This window comes from Hippocampus zosterae, chromosome 8, assembly GCF_025434085.1.
Source record: "Hippocampus zosterae strain Florida chromosome 8, ASM2543408v3, whole genome shotgun sequence".
Lineage (NCBI taxonomy): Eukaryota > Metazoa > Chordata > Actinopteri > Syngnathiformes > Syngnathidae > Hippocampus > Hippocampus zosterae.
The window spans coordinates 20,312,181-20,333,591 of record NC_067458.1 but is presented as its reverse complement, the minus strand read 5'-3'; the positions used below and the strand labels follow the sequence as shown (position 1 = coordinate 20,333,591).

The 21,411-nt window shown below is 44.5% G+C and overlaps 1 protein-coding gene across 1 annotated transcript; it reads right to left on the bottom strand.

Annotated features, from left to right (window-relative positions):
* Positions 1-564: 564 nt before the first annotated feature.
* impact (impact RWD domain protein) lies at positions 565-21,306 on the bottom strand. The gene is made up of 11 exons (XM_052074323.1): positions 21,113-21,306; positions 20,435-20,563; positions 20,291-20,343; positions 20,113-20,175; positions 19,940-20,025; positions 15,713-15,835; positions 15,478-15,572; positions 13,605-13,678; positions 13,197-13,287; positions 5,703-5,837; positions 565-1,045 (listed from the first exon to the last, which is right to left on the bottom strand). The coding sequence occupies exons 1-11, from the start codon at positions 21,161-21,163 to the stop codon at positions 989-991; spliced, it is 957 nt and encodes a 318-aa protein (XP_051930283.1). The 5' UTR covers positions 21,164-21,306; the 3' UTR covers positions 565-988.
* Positions 21,307-21,411: the final 105 nt, after the last annotated feature.

The following is a 21,411-nucleotide window of genomic DNA, read 5'->3' as shown; positions in this document are numbered from 1 at the left end:
CCCTCAAATCCGTTCAACTCAACGGGAAAATAACCCAAAACATCTCGAGCGAGGAAAAGTAAAAAAAAAAATTGAGGTTGCATAAGTGCGCACACCTGCTTATAAATAGGGCTGTGACTCCGTTCAGACTAAACCAATCAGATTCAAACTCCCGATACAAAAGTAACGCGTTACTGTAATGTATCACTTTCAGGTGGTAACAAAGTGATATAACGAGTTATGTCTTTGTAATATGACTATAATTACACAGTCCAGTACTGCATTACAATTTTGAGGCTGTGACACAAAATTAGATGCCCCCCCCAAAAAATAAAAAAATTTTGAAATTTACAATGTTAATAGCGACCTGAACCAATCAAATGCAAATCAATCCACTTTCAAGTAGAAGGCAAGCGCCGGCCGGATGACATCACGCTCACGCCAACTCCACTCGGACAAAGTGCGTCACGCCCCCCCCCCGTTAAATACAAACTTTGATCGCCTTGATTCTTATTTCGGTTTTATCCATTCGTAACCTTTGACACACTGTGTAAGAAGGAAAATGATGACTCACAAAACTCTGTAAAACTGTGTCATTTTATTGATGCTGAGCCGTCTGGGATTATTTATTTATTTGTTGGAAAAAATTAAATATCCTTTTGGATATTGAGAAGATATAGAATAGTAAATATATGTTTTAAAAAATACATCTTGTTATTGATACAAATCAAAATCAAAAGCAGTGATGATTCTATTTTTTTCTTGACGAACGATTTTTTTTTTCCCTGGTATTCGACCCACTTTTAGTTTTCGGCGCAGCCTTTCTATTTCTGTGTCACTGCAGTAGTCACAGAAACACAAATGGTGCGTTCAAAATGGAAACGCGGGTCGTGAAATGCCGTCGGGCGTTAACACTGACCAAAACGCTTTCAACCGCACTTTTTCCTCCAAGTAAAAACAACAAAGGCTGGAAAACGACAAGTCCATTAAAAGTCTTTTTTCGGCGTAATCATTTTGTCTTCTTGCTTTTTGGCCGCTTTCCCTTCCCCGCTGATTTGGCATCGTCCTGTGAAATAACAACAACAACAAAAAAATTATGAGGGATTTATGATGATGCTAACTTTGTGGTTCCGCTTGACTTTTATTTTTTTTGCATTTTTTTTCAACGCATGCCCGTAAATGCATCAACCACCGCACTTATTTGGGCGCTCTTGTATAAAAGCCCCTCTCGGGCAGCGTGACCTTTGAACTTCACTTGGATGGAGTAATTGAGGGGGGGAGGGGTCTCTTAAACCCTACAAGAAGCGAGCTCATTTCACCTTTGCCCGCAGTCGTATCTTCCATCTTTTATCAGACAGTCGTTGAAATCAATACGCTTCTCGGTGCAAAGCTTTGAGAATTGATAAACAAATTGACTCTTTTAGGGGGGTTCAAAAAAAAAAAAAAAGAAAAACGGGGGTCCTTATCTTTTCGGCTCTAACTACTTGTTCGACATGCGCTACTCGAATGATGGCAACCTAAATGTCATGTTCAGTTTTTGGGGCCCTGGCGTTTTCATCGGTTGTTTCGCTCAGCGGATGGATGCAAACGTTCAAGGTGGAAGGTGGCCTTCTGTCATCACCCCGGTGAACTTTACACCGAGACAATTGCGGATAAATAAAAATTGCGCGCATTAATCTCCTGCAAGCGTCCGTTTTATGCACCACGCCTGAGCTGAATTTAAAGGGAATGAGAAGAGGCACTTCCATTGGGTGAAAAGCAAGTCGGCTGTGTTCACGCTCACAACGGCGCAAATGCCCCCACTCCAAGTAGGTGCGTCTGCAAAAATGTCAAAAAAAATACAAAACTCCGGCGTTCACGACCCACAACGGTGCAAATGCCTTGCTCCAAGTAAGCGTGTCGGCAAAACCGGCAAAAGAAGATAACCCCTCTCCCCTCCCCCCCAAAAAAAACCCCTCAAGTTTTCAGTGATTTGCGCGAGACTGGTGCTGAGCCACGACTCTTTCTGGCTGATCCTACAATTTTCCCTCACGCCTCCAATCAATGCGCCCACGATAGATTTTTCAACCTTGCTCTCAGTCATCCTGAGGAGGGCAAACTAAAAGGTTGTGCTCAGGGACTGATTAGAACCTTGGAAGCGCAATCTGGTCGGTACTTTGGAAGACAATTGCGTACTGTGATTTTTAGTTTTTATTTTGGTTTGGTTTGTTTACTGAACATAAACCATATACAGGAATAATTTGACAAAAAATAAATAAAAGGAAAGAGAAATCAGTCATCATTCAACACGGTTATTATGTTCAAGGGGGTAGGAATAAGTAATAAAAAAGAAGTATTTTCCCAGTATTGTTCTTTGAACTTGGTTAGCCGCTTTTCAGCGGTGAGACAGGAGCGACGCTAATTGCCATGTCGACTCTCTCGCGCCAATGAAAAGCGTGACACATCGTAATGTTATTTTAATTCTTCTTTAATTAAACGGGCAGGTCCAAACTCAGATTAATGTGCACCGGTTGGACCTTTCCCTCCCCCCCGACCCCTACCAAGCCAACGCGGCATCATTCCTGAGTAAATATAATTACTCACATTACCCGAGACACTTGAATGGGCCACAAAGCTGTTACTCTTGCCAATGGCCGGCTAAAAACAACGCTGTGATTAATTTATCGATTCCCTTCGCCCGGGAGCCTCGAGGCGGCTCGCGGTGTACAAGCAGGATAATCGAGGGAGATGGTCGCCAACCGAGTAGCTAGCTACGCTTGAGGAATTTTCTCCCCGTCGCAGACGCTACCTGGAGCGCCAGCCCATGCGGGAAATAAGGTGAATGAATCTCAGATCTATCAGACGACACTTATAAGTGCACGGGTTCCAGCGCCGCGCCGGCGTTTTGCAGAGCGGGAGAATCGGGAGGCAATTAAAAGTGCAGATTGGGCCTGTGATTGCGTTCCGAATACAAAATGGAAAGAGGTTTGGGAATTCTCCAAAATGGAAACCAAGGTGACCTTGGTTTGAAGTCTGGGTTTTAGTTTGTCTCCCAAAATTAAAAAAAAAAAAATAATACCCGGGCACCCAAAATAAATAAATAAATAAATAAATAAATAAATAAATGTCTTAATTGGCCCACATTGTCTTAATTAAATTAGCCTGCATTGTCCCAAGCAAAATATTGATTTAAACCAGACATGTCCAAAGTCCGGCCTGCGGGCCAAATCCGGCTCGCGGTCGAATTTAATCCGGCCCTCGGCCCCCGTCATAAAATCAGTGCCGTCTGGCCCGCAGGTTGGGCGCAATGGAACACGTGTTGCATTGACTGAGGTCTCGTAGACTGGTGAGTGAGGTTTCATAGAGTACTGCTTCCCTCTAGTGGCTAAATGAGTAATAGCATTCACTAAATGAGTAATAGCATTTAGACACTAGAGAGCATCACTCACGAGTTAACAAGACATCACTCCGTGTTTATATTGACTGATATGTCATATTTCAAATTCCTGTTTCAAACGAACCAAAATAAATTCTTAAGATTGTTGAAATTAAAATAAAAATGGAAATGTGAAAGAGACTGGCTTACTAAAATTTGTTGAACAATATTGTTGTTCAATGTAAAGAATGTCAGCCAAGGTCGGCCCCCCGACATTTTACCACATAAAATCTGGCCCCCTTGGCAAAAAGTTTGGACACCCCTGATTTAAACCAATAATAATAAAAATAACATGGGGAATAAAAAAAGCTTTTTAATGCTTCTTCATCAGTACAAAGCAACTGAAGCCCACGTGAGGTGAACTGCTTCATTTTAGCGCCTAGCTTGTTATTCAAGCCACGGAGAAGACGAGGTTCTATTTATGCCCCAGATTGGTTCCGCGGCTGCGAGCCTTACACCTGGTTTGGCGCACAGCTTGACAGTCAGCTGGCTCTTAAGGCGGAAGACAAGCAACCATTTTTTTTTTTTACACTCAGCTGACATCTTTTTGAAGTTGTTTTTTTTTTTCCTGACTACCTTTAATCTAGGTGTGATGTTCCAGCTCAAAAGCTCCACGCGATAAGTTTGTGTAACATAAAAACGGCTTCAAAGTGGACCGGCGGGGCCCGACTTTGGGGGAGAAAGCATTTGATCTCGGAAAGGTAGGTGCTTCAAAATGGTGTCCAAATGTGAAGGCGCATCCTGAAGCGGGGGAGCGGCAAAGCCAAAGATGGGATCAAGTATGAATCACGAGGCTCAAGTTTTGACCTTCGAGTCTCAGGCAAGTCCAGATTCATTTTGACCTGGATGAGTCAAGTGACATTATCAATTATTATTATTATTATTATGGGTAGCGCATCGGGGTCACAGTGCAGAGGTTCAGGGTTCGATTCCGGCCCCGGCCTTCCTGTGCAGAGTTTGCATGCTGCCTGCGTGGCTTTTCTCCGGGTGCTCCAGTTTCCTCCCACATTCCGAAAACATGCATGGCAGATTCATGGAACACTTTAAAATTGTCCCCAAGTGTGAGTGTGAATGGTTGTTCGTCTCTGTGTGTCCTGCGATTGGCTGGCAACCTGTTCAGGGTGTGCCCCCGCCTACTGCCCAAAGACGGCTGCGATAGGCGCCAGCACCCCTTGTAAGCATAAAGCGGATCGGAAAATGGATGGATGGACATTATTATTATTAATCATAGATTTTTATATCATTTATTAATTTTTTTCAATAAAGAGTGTGAATACTCCCCGCAAAGCCCAATCACCAAGCTCAACACGCATAACTCAGAGTAGCTGTGTCAGCTGTCATGGTGGCCGGTGGACATTTTTTGGGGTCCTTATTTTTCAGGAGCATCATTCAACGAGATCGTGACAACGATGCGCGCCGTCAACATCCGACCCGGACACGAGCACGCCGTGCCTGTCCGCTAATGGCCGCCCTCGCTCAGCGGCGGTAACGCCACTTGTCACGCAGATGCCCGACTGGATCCTTGAACCCGACACCCAGCCCGGCCTCGGAGGCCTTTTTTGGCAGCCGCCGCGTGACGCCATTACTGCGTCGATATGACACAGCGGCATTCGCTAATGTCTGTTGGCATTTTGCCAGCTTTCGAGGTAATATCAGAGCCACAGGGCAGCGCCTGTGTGGAAGTTTCACATCTGACATTCACTTTTAATGCCATTTGTGTGGAAAGGCTCTAAAAATAGGGTCCGACATGAACGCTTATGGGTGGGTGGCCACCATGGGCCGAGTTGTGAAGACCCTGCCTGAAGCGGCAATGGCCCTGATTTAAAACAATACTTCAAAACTAAATTTATCATTTGTCCGCCGATCGGCGGATGAAGTCGAGGGGCGCCGAGACTCAAGAGGCAGAACGGAAGCCGGTCGGTAGCGCAGAAGGGAAAAAGGGGGACCGGTGATTCGATCAACACATTTTATATGAGTTGGTAACCAATTCTAGACCAAGTCTGAAAAGACGTTTAAAAACGTCTTTGGGAGTGAATGAGTTAAGTGTGTTGATTTAATCACATTTATTTGATGAGATTTGGACCGGTGGCTTGGTTGGGCCAGTATCAGTGAACTTCGGGTGGTCCTACACAGTCGTTTGGTGGTCCCGGGCCATCGGGCCACTGTTAATGTCGAACCCTGCAACACTAATCGGGACATGAAACCTTGCACTGAAATCCTGAATGTGGTTTGAAAACAAAATTAAAAACACTAGCTCAGACGTTTTTTCAACCCTCGCCAACATCCTAAAAAACTGGTGACAACTTACCGATGAGGCAGTGTATCCCTCTTGCACTAGGATGCTCCGAGCGCAGTTGTTGATGTGCTTGAAGCGGTCGGGACCAAGCAGAATCCCTCCATACCAACGGGACACCACCACCAGCACGTTTCGCACGTCCAAAATCTGTAGCGGCACACAAAGTGGAGATATTACAGAAATGTGACTCTTTTTTTTTTTTTTTTACATGCACATTTGCCAAAAGGTGAGCTAGCCTTTCTGAACTTTGCTGTATTGTGAGGAATCTGGTTCGTTTTTATAACATCACGTCTCACCCGTTTTCTACGTTCGGGTCTATGACGTTCGCAAGGCGCTTTGATGCCAATTTCAGTGGATGGCAGCCTCCTTGGATGGCTGATAAATGGGTGGATTATTCTTCAATCTTATTCCACAAATATCAATTTTTAGTTCAGAGACCCTGGATTCTGTAGCGGTTTGGATTTGATTTTGGCTTTAAATTAAAAAAAATGTAAAACATGTCTCAGTCAGAAAAAAAAAAAAGATAAATCACACCATGGAGGAGAGAAGTGGGGAGGAAAAAAAATGATACTCATCAATATAACTGCCTGTGATGTGATGGGGCTGATATGGAAAAACGGTGTCCTAGATTGCTCATCAGATTGAATTACAATTGATGTGCTTAAAAAATATATATATATCTGATGCCATGGCCAACTTGCGGATTGCTTTTAAACCCCGTTCCGCATTGGTGGCCAAAACGGGCTACAGTCATAACGACAATCGAGCCCACATTTTCGGACTTTGCGATGTAACTTGAAATGGAACGATAAGTCGTTCAGGCTTGTTGCTGCACACGGATCTAGAAGAGCGTTGGATGTTTGCATATTGTGTGTCACAATTTACTTTTCAACCACAATGTACAGTAGTTACGAGACAAACTAACAGTTAGCCTAGCTTCCGCTATTTCCCCTTCTTTGTATTTTTAATTTCACTTCCAGTCAGGTTTCAAGACGATGCATAGCTATTACGCGTTTTTAATGACATCCTCCTGGCAAATGACTCTGGAGACCACGTGTGTCTGGTTTTATTGGACTTAACTGCAGCGTTTGATACAGTGGATCACAGTATTCTGCTGACTCGTTTGCAGCACTTGGTGGGCATTGGCGGCAGTGCTCTTGAGTGGTTTAGGTCCTATCTAGCTGACAGGACCTTTTGTGTCAGCCTTGGCTGCTCTGAGTCACGCACTGCTCCCCTGTCATGTGGTGTTCCACAGGGCTCCATTCTGGGGCCTCTGCTGTTCTCGCTGTATCTGCTCCCATTGGGTTCCATCTTAAGGAAACATGGTCTTCCCTTCCACTGCTATGCAGATGACTGCCAGATCTATGTCCCACTGAGCAAGAAAGACGCCTTCTCATTAAGGCCACTCCTTTACATACAGCATACAGCACTTTGTAAGCAGCGATGGCTGTTTGAAAGTGCTCTATAAATACTGTTGACTTGACTTGACCTTATGCCCAGCGGCACGATGCTGCTGCCACTCACAGGTGAGTCTTAGTACTGCGTCAGACATCTGTCTGCATGTGGCGTCGACCTGAAAGCCAAGTTTAGTAGTAGTATCAAATCGAACTTTGCTTCAGGTTTAGCCTTACCATAAACGTCAACCGAACGTGACAACAAACAGTGTGAAGCCTCTTTTGTTTTGGAAGAATTGTTCACGATCTGCCAAAATGCTGCTTGAGGTGAAGGGAATTGGGTTCACAGCTACCACACAAGCGGTGGAATTTCAAACTTTTGCTTGCAAGTCAAGGCAAACCCCCCCCCCCCCCCCCACCCCCTAAAAAAATACGTGTTACAGTATCTTATCCGCCGTCATAAATGGTGGTTCAGTGTACACGCACTGAAAAGCAGTAAGACCAAAAAAAGGTGATATTTACCCTCGTCACAAGTGGGGTCTCACAGATTGAAAACAAAACAATTGCTATGAGTGAACCTTGCTTCACACACAGCACAGCAAAATGAAAAAACAGACAACTTGATTGAAAGCGATTAAAAAGAGGAGCTGTTGGATCCAAAGATGTCATACGTACGACATTGCAACTGGCTCGCTTTATCCATATCGTATGGTCGACAGTGTATCGAGACACGTATCGCATCGGCGCCGGTGATGCAAATGCACAATCCCCGCCATCGTAACAAGCGGCGCTGAAAATGGATTAAACTCTAATCCTCTCATCAAAGTCCCAGTAAATCGCTAATCATGATATCCCTACCGCTTAAAAAAAACGCTCAACTCGCACAAAGAGTCCAAACCTTCAATCGGAGGGTGAGAGGTGGTCGACAGCTGCACATCTGGCGACCCAAATTATTAATCAGCGCCTTCTTTTATTCAGCGCGGTGCACTTGGATGCTCACAGGCGAAAAAAAACAAAAAAGAAAAAGACCAATCAAGAATGAGCAAACGGGAAGGAAGGGTTGCTTGGAGAGCAATGAGATTAGAGCAGAACAGATTAATGGCAAAGCACTTGATGCAAATTGTTCCGTGCGCCGCCAGTGTCACAAGGAGTAGATGAACGCGTGCGTTCCCTCGGCGGGACGGATGGAAGAATAAAAAGTGTCACTTGCAGACAGGAACGCAAGCACTTCCGCAAGTCGTCTGTCATGCGTGCAAGCTTGACATCAATCTGATGGCTCCTAGTTTTCTGTTAAGAACTAAAAAAAAAAAAAAGAACAAATTCGAACCCAACTATGAGGAACAACCGAGCCAGAAATTCCCAGAACTCAATTTAAAGGTTATTGTTAGGAGTAACGTGCTGTGTAAGAACAACACCGGAGCGAACGTCACTTTGCCGGATGTCATTCCTCAGTAGTGAACTCCTGCGTTGCAAATCAGGAAGTTAGTTGCGGAATTGTATTTCCCAGAGGCTCGAAAGTATTTTGGGAGTGTGACAATTCTAAACTTAACTCCCTGGAGTTTATGTTTGGTAGGAGTAACGTGCTGTGTAAGAACAACACCGGAGCGAACGTCACTTTGCCGGATGTCATTCCTCAGTAGTGAACTCCTGCGTTGGAAATCAGGAAGTTAGTTGCGGAATTGTATTTCCCAGAGGCTCAAAAGTATTTTGGGAGTGTGACAATTCTAAACTTAACTCCCTGGAGTTTATGTTTGGTAGGAGTAACGTGCTGTGTAAGAACAACACCGGAGCGAATGTCACTTTGCCGGATGTCATTCCTCAGTAGTGAACTCCTGCGTTGGAAATCAGGAAGTTAGTTGCGGAATTGTATTTCCCAGAGGCTCAAAAGTATTTTGGGAGTGTGACAATTCTAAACTTAACTCCCTGGAGTTTATGGAACCTGTGAAAGGAGCCCAATATGCAATTTTGCCACAATTTGAGACGCAAACATGTTTGTGTATTTAATACAATACAATACACGCTGATTTATATAGCGCTTTCACAACAGTGGCAGCTGTAACAAAGCGCTTAATAAAACAGTTACCGTTAACATAAATAGTTGGAAATTGTTTAAAAAATAAATAAAAAGTTGAGCTTGATTTATGAATTTAAACTAGGACTTTTATGGTTTGGGAGGGAAAAAATACATTGTCACATAACATAGATCGTTGCTCAGGCCAAACACATTTTAGCTGTCTGCAAGTGGACCGTGTACAAAATTCCTCAAATTGCACCTTCATCCAGATTTGCTCTACACTGTAACTGTATAAAGCGCTATGGAAATAATTTGTGTCATGATTTTGTTATTCGGCCAACCATAAAGCAGTTGATGGTCGGATTACTCCCGCTCATTTCTGTTTGCCGGAGGTGAAAGTGTACAAACAAAAAGAACACATCTCAGAATTCGCTCATTTAAAAACGTCAACATTCCGAGGCAACAAGAAATACATTTATTTGTGTTGCGGATGATAAATAAATCGATTCAAATTTTAGGTACGTGCTTTTTGTTGGCTTATGACCATCTCACATCGAGAATAATGACAAAATATGGTAATTAGAAAATGTGTACGGTACTTCTAAATTCTTGTGAACACGGTTTGGCTGATGTCACAGATGGAACTTCAGAAAAATGAAAGCGATGCAGTTGATTAAACGAATCACTGCAGGTGACGGTCAATGCCATCTGGTGTGCTCTAGATGGAATTGGCTACAAGGGCAGTTTCCTTACAAGAACTGCAAGACAGACTTTGAGGTTCTGACCAAAGTGCTGCAGGAAGACCCCCCTATGCTGCCTCTCAGTATGGGATTCTCGCTCGACTTCTAGTCCTTCGTCAAAGATTTAAGGCAGTAACTGTACCGACCTGAACACACTGTTGCATTCTGTGTTTGAAATGCTTTTCCGGGCCTCTTCTGCAGTCTCTTTCAGTTCTTGTTTGTGCCTGAGGGATTTCTGCCTTCAGTCTCCTCTAGGAAGGGGTTAAAAATGCTTGTTATATTGCACTGGTGTCAAACTCAGGGCCCGGGGGCCAGATCTGGCCCGCCACATCATTTTATGTGGCCCGCGAAAGCAAATCAACCATGTCAACTTCCGCGATCTCAACCAAAATGTGAAATTCTCATATGTAATAAATGAGAGACATATTGTAAGCATTTTCTTGGAACCAAACCCCCCTTGTTGAATAAACCGTTATGATTGACTTTTTTTTAAATTTGGTTTCAGTCTTAACGGCCCTCTGAGGGAAACTAAAATGTGGCCCATGACAAAAATGAGTTTGACGACCGTGCTCTATTGGGGTCAGGCCTGGTTACTGAATTGGCCAATCGAAGACCTGCCACCATTTTTCCTCTGATGAAGTCGTTTGTTGTGCTCGCAGTTTGTTTATCTTGTTTCATGAAGCTTCCGCCGATGAGTTTGGATGCGAAAAACCGCCAGATAAAACAGTTCTGCAGACTTCACAATTCATCCTCGAGCTCCCCTGACCAGTTACATAAATGCAGTCAGACTTAGTCTTATCTACCATGAAATAAAAACTACACATCGAAAACATTTGTCTCATCATTTATCTTTTCATCTGAAACCCAAAAGTCTTCGGTATACCGCAAAAACAAAGGAATTGACTTTGCCATGCCAAGACTTTTGAAGGGGGCTTCACCGGATGTCACCAACACATCAAGACAAAAACCTTGAGTGACAATTTCCTTTTCTCATAAAACTGTCGCTATGAAAACAATGCCCATCTCTCGGGAGCTCTTCACTGTCTACAACTAAGGTGGGGAGCCCGCCGGCGCCGCCGCTTTCAAGTCCTGCGAGGCCCACAGACGTACAAATCAAATGTTAAAGTACATTTGGCATCAAAGCGGCATAAAAAGAATTCACAATGCCATGCTCCCTGTTATTTTCTAGACGCCCGCATGCATAATGGATGATATCCAAGACTTGTCTGGTATCAAAAAGAATAATGAAATGAAAGCGGCGACGGCGCTAAGTGCCGCCACCAATGGCTGACTTTGACCAAAGGAGAACAAACCGCTCCTCTCATCACAATCGCATCACATGGAGGTCACCCCCCTACGCCCCCCCCCCCCCAGCGCGCACCTGCCACCCGTTTCATTTCCTCTAACCGCAAACGAACGCGACCCAGCGAAAGCGCTCACAAGATGTGACTCGGCAACTTCAGCTAATGAGCCCGGCAAAGAAAACTTTCTCATCATTCTACCGTGCCTTCATAACGAGTGCCAAGCTCGCCTTCTGTGTCGCAGATTCGCATAATGCGCCAACAATTATTCGTGTGTGGGTAAGATGATGAATCACAATGCCATCTGACAACAGCAGCCCAAACCAAACAACAACAACAAGTGTCTCTTTGATATGAGAAATGAGAAGATTAATATCATCTCAGCAGGAGGGCGAGGGAGGACAGATTGTCATATTACACAAATATGGAAATGCTGAAAGTTGTGAAATCTTTTGTACCTTGATTTATAAAGTATGAACCTTCTTTTTTTTCTGTGATCAAGCAAGTAACTCCGAATGACTACAATGTCAAATATACTGTCCCCATTGAAATGAATCAAAATGCCCTTAATTTGTTCCAGCACACAATAGATTTCCTCCTTTTACGAGGAAAAAGACGAAAAAATAAAATTTGATTCTGCCTTTTTTCCGTTCTTTTACAATCAGCAGTAGATCTAAGGTAGGTTGAACAAAATGTCGTCGTTTCTCCTAGTCCGCTCACAACCTGTGATGATGCCAAAAATAAAATGGTGCACCGTTGCCATCTACTGGTGGTTGTGTGTGAGTAAAGTTTGAAATTTACAGCGGAGGAGGTCAAAGCCTCCCCCAACCATCCCTGTTGAAAAATGGATGACAAAAATACTCATCGATGGAAGTGAAAATGAATGACAGCACTGTAGTTTTTTTTGTTCTTGTTTTTTTTTTTATGAACTCAAAGATCGAAGATAGTGGTCGTCATTTTATACATATACCAGCAATAAAAAAATGCATTTTATTATATTTATCACTGTGTCTAATTACAGGGTAGAAAAAATTCTTTAAAACTCATTCACTCCCAAAGACGTTTTTAAACGTCTTTTCAGACTTGGTCTAGAATTGGCTGGTACTGAATGAGTTATTAAAGACAATTGACTCAATTGAAATACGTTACACGCAATGTGGATTAAAAATTGTCCCGAATTGTTCAAAATAAATCCGATATAACTTAACTGTAGTTAACCGATGTATCAGAGGATTAAAAAAAAAAAAAGATTAAACCACAGTACGATTATGCATCGTTTGCACCTTTTATTTGGTGATTCTTACAGGTGCCAGTAGAGGGCGCCTGCTTACCACTAATGCTACTCGGACCACACTTTGAGAACCACTGGGGTAGTGCACATGCTTCATTTTGTATCATATGTTTGAGCTGCCGTTTTATTAAGGACCCCCTAAAAATGGATTTGGTGGTTCCTTCGAACCGTAATGGCCGAATTTCAACGTTTTTCCAGGTATGGGGTCTTGGGATTTTGCGATATTTGGTTGACAATTGTCTTTCCTGAATGACATTGGCTTTTGAGGGCTGAATTTCTCCCTAAAAATTCTGAGCTCGTGCGAGCACCTGATGCATCTCTTGTGCATTACCGATAGAATATGCATATGTGGAGGCGGCACCCTTTTTAAAGGTCAGCAAATTAGAGCAGAGTGCGAGCAGCGGGTTGTGGGAGGCCGCGGAGAGCTTCTTCCTCATTAACAATCACACTTTAAAAGCTTTGTGGGAACGAACAAGCCGTGAGCTCGGACCGCAGACAATTAGGGAATAAAACATTTTCTTTTTGATACAGCTGGGAAATTGCGCAGGCTTAAATCATTTTTTTTCCCCTGCCAAAATCTTGCTTCTGAGTCTCTCAGAGGTAGCGGGCGGCATGTTAAACTGCTCATGCGAGAGAATCACCAACGCAAGATAAAAAAAAAAAACAATGTTCTCTGCCCAAATGCGCTTCCCTGTGTTTTCAGCATGCAATAAAGTCTGTGTTGGTGTGTGTGTGTGTGTGTGAGTGCGATTAATGGTCCACTCACCTGCAGCAAATGGAGCAACCTGCCACCTGCTGCTGTCTCGCCGTCATCCTCACAGTCCTGCAGGAAGCTGTTTTTTTCTTCATAGTAAATCCTAAATCACACACAAACACACACGCACGCGCGCAGCGTATAAAAATTGTTTGGTCAACTTATCACTGCCAGTGACATCTGCTTTAAATGTCAGCAATTCCTCCCATTTCGTCCAAGCAGCACTTCAGCAGCTCCACCTTATTAGAGCTTGCCAAAAAGAAAAGAAATAATAAATCCGGCGAAAAGACAAGTGTGTGTCGGAAACACACACACACACACACACACACATACACACGTACGCGAGAGACAAGCCAGGTATTTCTTGACCTTTAATTGCGACATTTGCAGAAGAGGAAAAGCCTGGCGAGGGTCACCGACCTGTAGGCGTAGATGTTGTGAGTGGCGCTGGCAATCTTCTTGTTGTCGTAGAGTCGCTCCAGCGCGGCTTTGACCTGCCGCGCGCCCAAAACAATTGTTCAAAACCCTAATTTCAAACTTTAACTAGAATTGAAGACGTAAACTGAAACCAAACTTTGAAGCCCTAACCGAGGCTACAAACCCAATTTAAATCACAAAATATTTGTGAAACCCTAATTTAGAACCATTACCAGACTGGAAAGGCAAATTTAAAACCACGCACACCAAATCCCGAACGAAACCCTATTTGGAATCGCTACTCTTTGTTTGAAGACCAAATTCCAAACGATAACTCTGGTTAGAAACCCTAACCCTTGTTTGAGAAGCTTAACCCTATATAGCCTAACAAAGGCTTGAAACCTTCATTTGAATCCCTAAGCCTGATTTCAAAACCTGAAACAGATCTTAAACCCTTATTTGAAACCCGAAGCAAGGCTTCAAACCCTAAATGGAACCCTTTGTTTGAAACTTGAACCATACTTGAAACCACAATTTCATTCCCAGCCCCTAATTTGAAACACCTACCCTGTCTTGAAAGCCTCAATTGTAATTTGAAACCCCAATCCAATCTTTAAAATATATATATATACGTATATATACATTCATTCATTCATTCAATCACCTTCCGAACCGCTTGATCCTCACTAGGGTCGCGGGGGGTGCTGGAGCCTATCCCAGCTGTCTCCGGGCAGTAGGCGGGGGACACCCTGAAACGGTTGCCAGCCAATCACAGGGCACACAGAGACAAACAACCATCCACGCTCACACTCACACCTAGGGACAATTTAGAGTTTTCAATCGGCCTGCCACGCATGTTTTTGGAATGTGGGAGGAAACCGGAGCACCCGGAGAAAACCCACGCAGACCCGGGGAGAACATGCAAACTCCACACAGGGAGGCCGGAGCTGGAATCGAACCCGGTACCTCTGCACTGTGAAGCCGATGTGCTAACCACTGGACAACCGGGCCGCCCCGTATATATACAGTATATTTATATTTATTTATTGTTATTATTTTTTTTTTAGAACCCTAACATAGGTCTGAAACCCAAATTTGAATACCTACCGCGTGTTTGAAGCCTTAAGTTGGCACCCTTCACTCTAGCTAGAAAATTGTTTGAATTATTATACTAAATCGGAACTGCAGCCGTGACTGGAAAAGTTACTGACGCAAGGGCTTCCATCCCCCCCCCAATGTTCGTCTGTGCCAGCCACGACGTGAATGACTCTGAATAACGGCCCATTCATACTTATTGGCACATGTGCACTTTGCACGCGGATTCTTGATATCCAACAAAATGACGATGGCGGAAAAAGATACGGCGCTCCAAAGTCCATTTCCACTCCCGTGAACGCACGCGCACTCATTGTGCATGCAGATCACCAAACGACAGCTGGCGGAACAAATATTGTGCGTGTTTTTTTTTTTTTTTTTTAAACAGGAGCGTCGGAAGCGGAACTGAACACTTCCAGAGCGTCGTAACGAGATGAGATGTAAATCTCTCATGCTGTTACCCCGCCGCCTGTTTGTGGCAGCGGCTCTTAAAAACCGACTTTTGGATCCTTTTGGCTCAGAAAGTCTCGGCTAGTGGAAGGATGAAAAAGCTTTAAAAGGGATTACATTCATCGTTAATTTTGAATGATGACAAGATATATGTTTTTGTTAAATTCTTATTTTCTCACCCTTTTAGAACATTGCCACACAGCAAATGCATGGGGCAAACACACACTCGTGCGCTTGGGAATAGTGAAATGCGGGGACCTGAGTCTTGAAACCTTCGTTTGAAACCCTAACCAAGGCCTCAAAGCAAAACGCGGTTCTCGTTTCAAGTCACCTGTCTTGGCGTCACCACAGGAGCAAGGTGAGGCTGGAAAGTGCTGCGGCGGTCTGTCACGCAGCCGCCGTGTTTGATCGGCGGCGCCTCTTCATCTACGGATACGCACACATCCTCATGTCAGTAAGCTTTATTCGCGGAGCGTGGAAGGTGATCAGTGTCAAGTGTGCATGTTTTAAGAGTTGCGTTGACGTGCGTATTCGGACGGATGATTCATGAACGGCGTTCTCCGTACCGGTTGTGTGCTCCAGGAAGCGCTGCGCCTCCTCTGCACTCAACGTGAGACGGGTAAAGTCGGGCGCATCTTGGTCGTCCACGTCTTCCTCTGCGGTGACGTTCGCCGTCTTTGACCGCTCCACTGCAGTCGGGGGCGGGGGGGAATGAAGAGACGCGTTTGGAGAATGAATACGTCTAGCGGAACCTCGCCCACCCGTTGGCGAGTAAATCGGGTTTCCGAACAAAATGGTCACGCCGATGTGGCACGGAATGAGTTTTCTTCTCGCGGCCGGTTTTAAAGCGGGCGACGCTCCCAACGGGACGGCAAGTCAAAAATATTCTTGATGGTCTGTTCTCTGCGTCCTCGCTAGTCTGAACACCTCATCTCATCTCATCTTCCGTACCGCTTCATCCTCACTAGGGTCGCGGGGGGTGCTGGAGCCCATCCCAGCCGTCTCCGGGCAGTAGGCGGGGGACACCCTGAATCGGTTGCCAGCCAATCGCAGGGCACACAGAGACGAACAACCATTCGCACTCACACTCACACCTAGGGACAATTTAGAGTGTTCAATCAGCCTGCCATGCATATTTTTTGGAATGTGGGAGGAAACCGGAGTACCTGGAGAAAACCCACGCAGGCCCGGGGAGAACATGCAAACTCCACACAGGGAGGCCGGAGCTGGAATCGAACCCGGTACCTCTGTACTGTGAAACCGACGTGCTAACCACTGGACTACCGGGCCGCCCTAGTCTGAACACGACATTCTGATTAATATCGTTTGCGGCATGGGAATTATCCCGTTTTTATCCAGCTCAGTGGAGGGTGGGGTGGGGGCGGGGGGGTGTATTTCTGCCACTTGCTGTGGACTGAAAACGACATCACGGTCGCTCAGACAGCGACCAATCACGGCTCACCTGTTTCCGAGTTTGGTCATGTGACATCCGCAAGCTTAGCCGCGAGTCGTCCGACACGGATTCGGATCACAGGCCCAAGCTGCTCATTAACGATTATTTTTAGCTTTTGATGTGAACCATGTCACTAATTGGCCTTCGGACTTCACGTGATGAAATAAGCAAGGACCAAGTTGGACCTGATTTGAATACCTGAGGAGATCAAAGGTGCTCCTTCATTAGCGCTCGCTCGCGATGCAAACGTTTTTTTTCACATTTCCCTTGCATACACGTTTACTCTCTCACACTCTCAACCGATTTCTCTCTGTCGCCCTCAAATTTCACTTGCTCTCACACGCACACACACACTTACTTTTCTCTCCTGCTCTTATTATTTCCTCTCGCTCTGACACACACGCTCACTGTCTCTCACTCAGTCGCGCACTCTCTCAACCTCCACGCGCGTAAGTACGCTCCCTTCCACGCGTAGGTACAAGGTAACACATTCCCTCACGCTTTGTCTCTCACACATATATCACACTTTGCTCTCACTTTTCCACCTCTCACATTTACTCTCATAGTCTTGACACTTTCCCAGTCTCACACACTCAATCTCTCAAATGTATGCACTCGCTGACCGTCTCTCACTTACACATTGAAGCTTCCTCTCACACATTATACTCTCACTTTTCCACCTCTCACATTTACTCTCATAGTCTTGACACTTTCCCAGTCTCACACGCTCAATCTCTCAAATGTATGCACTCGCTGACCGTCTCTCACTTACACATTGAAGCTTCCTCTCACACATTATACTCTCATTTTTCCACCTCTCACATTTACTCTCATAGTCTTGACACTTTCCCAGTCTCACACGCTCAATCTCTCAAATGTATGCACTCGCTGACCGTCTCTCACTTACACATTGAAGCCTCCTCTCACACATTATACTCTCATTCTCATCCATGACCGCTCACTCATGCTCTTAATCGACCAAGTGCACTCACTCTGTCACGCTCACCATCACACTCTTCTCGTCCTCACACACCTTCTCTCACTAAATCTCCCACGGACATATACAAACTCATTCTCAGCCATCACCTCTCTCTCATATACTCCGTCTGCCAATTACTCTCAGTCTGACGCTTTTCTCTCACCCGCACATAGTCATTGACACGCTCTCAATCAATCGCAATCACGCTCTCACGCTCCGCTGCGCATTTAGGCTTGCTCTCACACAGACACAGACTAACTCGTTCTCTCACACACACCCATGCTCTTACTCATTTACTTTCTTACGATCCCACGGTTGCGTTTTCGCGGCCACCTTCGCTCACCCGTCACTTTCTCTCGCTCTCAAACACACGTGTCGTCAGTGTGTGCGCGTGCGTGTGTGTATCACTCTTCTATCACGTCTTTTCATGCGATCATTGTCAATTTTGCACCATTCCATTTCCGAACTGAAGAGCGCTCCCCCCCACCTCGCTCCGCCTTTCCCGCCGATTCCTCAAGCGTGCCTCCGCCTAGAGCCATCAATCTGGCATCCGGGGTTAGACTTATTACCACATGAATCCCAAGAAGAGGACGTTCTCGACCACATAACAATGGCGGCCGACCATTAATACGCCTAACATCCCCCCGAGGTTGTTGATCAAAAGGAGTGTCATCCGGGGGTAATGGACTCCGCCGGGATCGGCCCACAGATAACAGCATCCCCACCCCCAGTAGACCGGATTCAGACTGACACGTGTACAAAAATCTTTCATTTGGGTAGTCGACCTCAAAAGATGCCGTTCAAAGAAACGGCGGGGCATTAGGCAGATATTCATCTTAATGTGGTGCCGTCACTCTCAAAGACGACACTGCGCAAACAGGCTTTTGTGCTCATCCGCCCGCGCTTCATTTCGTTACTCCTGTGCCGCCCCCCCCAAAAAAAAGCCAGGAACTTCAGTTAAAAGAAAAGGAAAATGTTTCACAACACTTTTTTTGCAGACGTAAGCTGAGAGAGGCCGCTCGCCGTCTCCCACTCGGCCGTTATTCAAGCGCCAAAAAACGTCGCGACGTTGCCAGAGTCTTTCATGCAAATGAGTCATCAGTGTGACACAGGGATTGTTCGAAAGAAGATTGCCTCGTGTCGCGGCTTGCGGGCTCAGCGTGGCAAGCGTGCGAACGACGTATCCTGTTTACACGGTGCCATGAATCCACCTTGTGTCATTAACCGGTGAAAAATATCTACATGCGGCTGGGGGAGAACAACTCACAATAGCGGTTGAGAGAAGAACATAAATCACTTGTGCGCTATGCTGCACACTAAAGGAGCAACAGCACCGTATCTTTAATTCAACGCTTATGCCTTAATCTTTGAGAATATTCGTAGAGCCCGACCGATTAATGGGCGGGCACATTAAATCGGCCGATTATGACCCTTCAAACATCAGCCAAATGGCCGATTGTTTTTACTTTTACCTTGACTAACCATTTACGAGGAGGTGGGTTTTATCCCATAACCTTGTGTCCTTACGTGCACGTTATCATATTTGTTGATAAGGTCACGCCATAGACCCGTCATTCAAAACGTTTTAATCATTTTTACAAGCACTGCATAGGTGAGCAATCCAAGTTGTGCAAGAAAGTCATTTGGATCTATTTGACACACAACCTAAAGTCTATAGCCTTGAACTAATTTTTTAATAGTAGTTGATTTTATTGGGTGTTCATACAAAATATGCCTTTTGTGAACAAATTGGGGGGAAAAAAGATAAATATGCCATTAATTTCATGCAGTTTAAGGGAAAATGCTACATAGGGGTATATACATATTGGGGACCAAAAAGTAAGGTTTTTTTATAGTTGATACGGGCAGTAGGGACGAAGCTGGCCCACAAAGAGCGAAAATATGAGTATTATTGACCACCATTAAAATGCATTGGGTGTTATTTTAAAGCATGATGAATATTTTTTTCATGAATCAGCTGATCAATCCGAAATGTGCAATTTTTTGTCCTGCCAAAAATCAACAGTATAATTTTTTAAAATAATAATAATATCGGCTGGGCCATAATTTAAAGTAGGGCTGAAAAATTAATCAAGAGCGTAACACTATGGTACCAGTTTTTTAAATCTAATCATTTATGTAGTGTCTAGGTAAGATAAGTGCCTAAAATGTGCAATCCACATGTCTACATAGTTTATCATTATTTCAAGAAACAGGTTGAAGTCATGAAGGCACTGAATCGTTTGCATGATTATTCCAATTGCATTTTAAATCAGAATCGCAATACAACCTTTTCTTTTTCTTTTTTATTTCTACCATCTTATGTCAGACAGGCTTTCTGTGGCCTGTCCCCTCTCTCACCTGTTTCAGAGTCTTGAGCTTTCTCGAGCAGGAACTCACGGATTTTTTCTACCCACATGTAGAGGATGCTCTCCCCTGCATGCTCCCTGCGAAAACAAAATTGAGGGAAATTGCGTGGGGGGGGGTTGTGTAACGCCCCCTTGTAAAGAGCCAGAGATGAGAGAGGCACTCACACATAGAGGTCTTCCAGACTGTTGGCCAATCGAACCCTCTCAGAGCCCCGCAGCCAGGCTGCGCTACAAAAAGCCGAGAACAAACACAGGGTTATCAAGTGGGGGCGACGAGTGTCTTGTTGACGGATAAATTCGTCAGATCGCCTGAGAATTAAATTTGAAAGGCAAATGCACCGACTTGATCTGGTAGATTGGTGGGGCCGCGCTGGGATAATCAGGAGGGAGAATTATCTAGAAGGGGGGGGGGGGGGGGCAAAAAAAAGTCATTATGCAGATTGTAGACAAAAAAACACAGATGCCTGTTTGTTTTGTGTCCATGCACCTGCAAACACGCCGTCAGTTTGGTCTCCTCCATGTTGTTTGATATTTTGATGCAAAATATTCTGGACGCTTCATCGATGACACACCATTCGTCACCGTAGATGGACGACAGAGCCTCCACCTCCTCCATCTGATGCAAGTGACAATGACACATCAATCACATCAGAATATTTATCTACTCGTCCATCGAAAATAAGACATCAACAGTGTCACAAATGGCAGATTAGTGTTGCACCAAATACCGGCATCAGCAAGGAACGAAAGTGTTGAGCCTGAAAAAAATTATTCTCAATAATGGGAAAAAATATCATCCCGATTATTTTGATTGATATGTATACCGCGATTAAGAAACAAGATCATTCATTGAATTCGAAGCTTAGTATTTATTAACCTGCCAAATTACTACTCTAACCATTTCTCCAAAATATAAGACATGATTCTCTGGAGGTCACTCTTTGGTTAAAAATACTCTATATGCATTCAGTTTTGGAAAAAATTCAACTTCACTCTCTTAAGATTTCGATGTATTTTTTGAGAACTTTTCATGACTTTGTGCAATGACTTGTTGGATTTACACGCACTCTACAGGTTGCATCAAACCATTACACGCTCAAATAAAAAGAAAGAACAGTACAAATGACACCTTGCCAGGTGGATTAAACACAAACATGGCACTTACTTGTGACTGCAGATCATCTCCTTCATTCTCTGTACTTATCGTGTCAGCCATTAAAACATTACTACGAGTATATATCGAGGGGGTAAAAACACTCGTTAAATGCGGTTTACTAGTTGAAAAATTACGACGAATTCCGTGTGATCGTGGACACACGTGAAGACGACGAGGATTCGATTTCCGGGAAGAAACAGCTGTTTAGCGTCTTTACGTTTCCGCTTTGAGCCTACAAAATAAAGGTTTTAAACGCGACTATAGGGTTCAGAAAGAAGTAAAAACAATCAGATACAATAAAACGTATA

Bases quoted from the DNA above. Each gene is read 5' to 3' on its own strand.
- impact (XM_052074323.1), bottom strand. From the start codon at position 21,163: ATGGCTGACACGATAAGTACAGAGAATGAAGGAGATGATCTGCAGTCA. The intron at 20,176-20,290 runs GTCGGTGCATTT...GGCTTTTTGTAG, and splicing joins CCACCAATCTACCAGATCAA to CGCAGCCTGGCTGCGGGGCT. The intron at 15,836-19,939 runs GTGAGAGAGGGG...CCCCGACTGCAG, and splicing joins AGCTCAAGACTCTGAAACAG to TGGAGCGGTCAAAGACGGCG.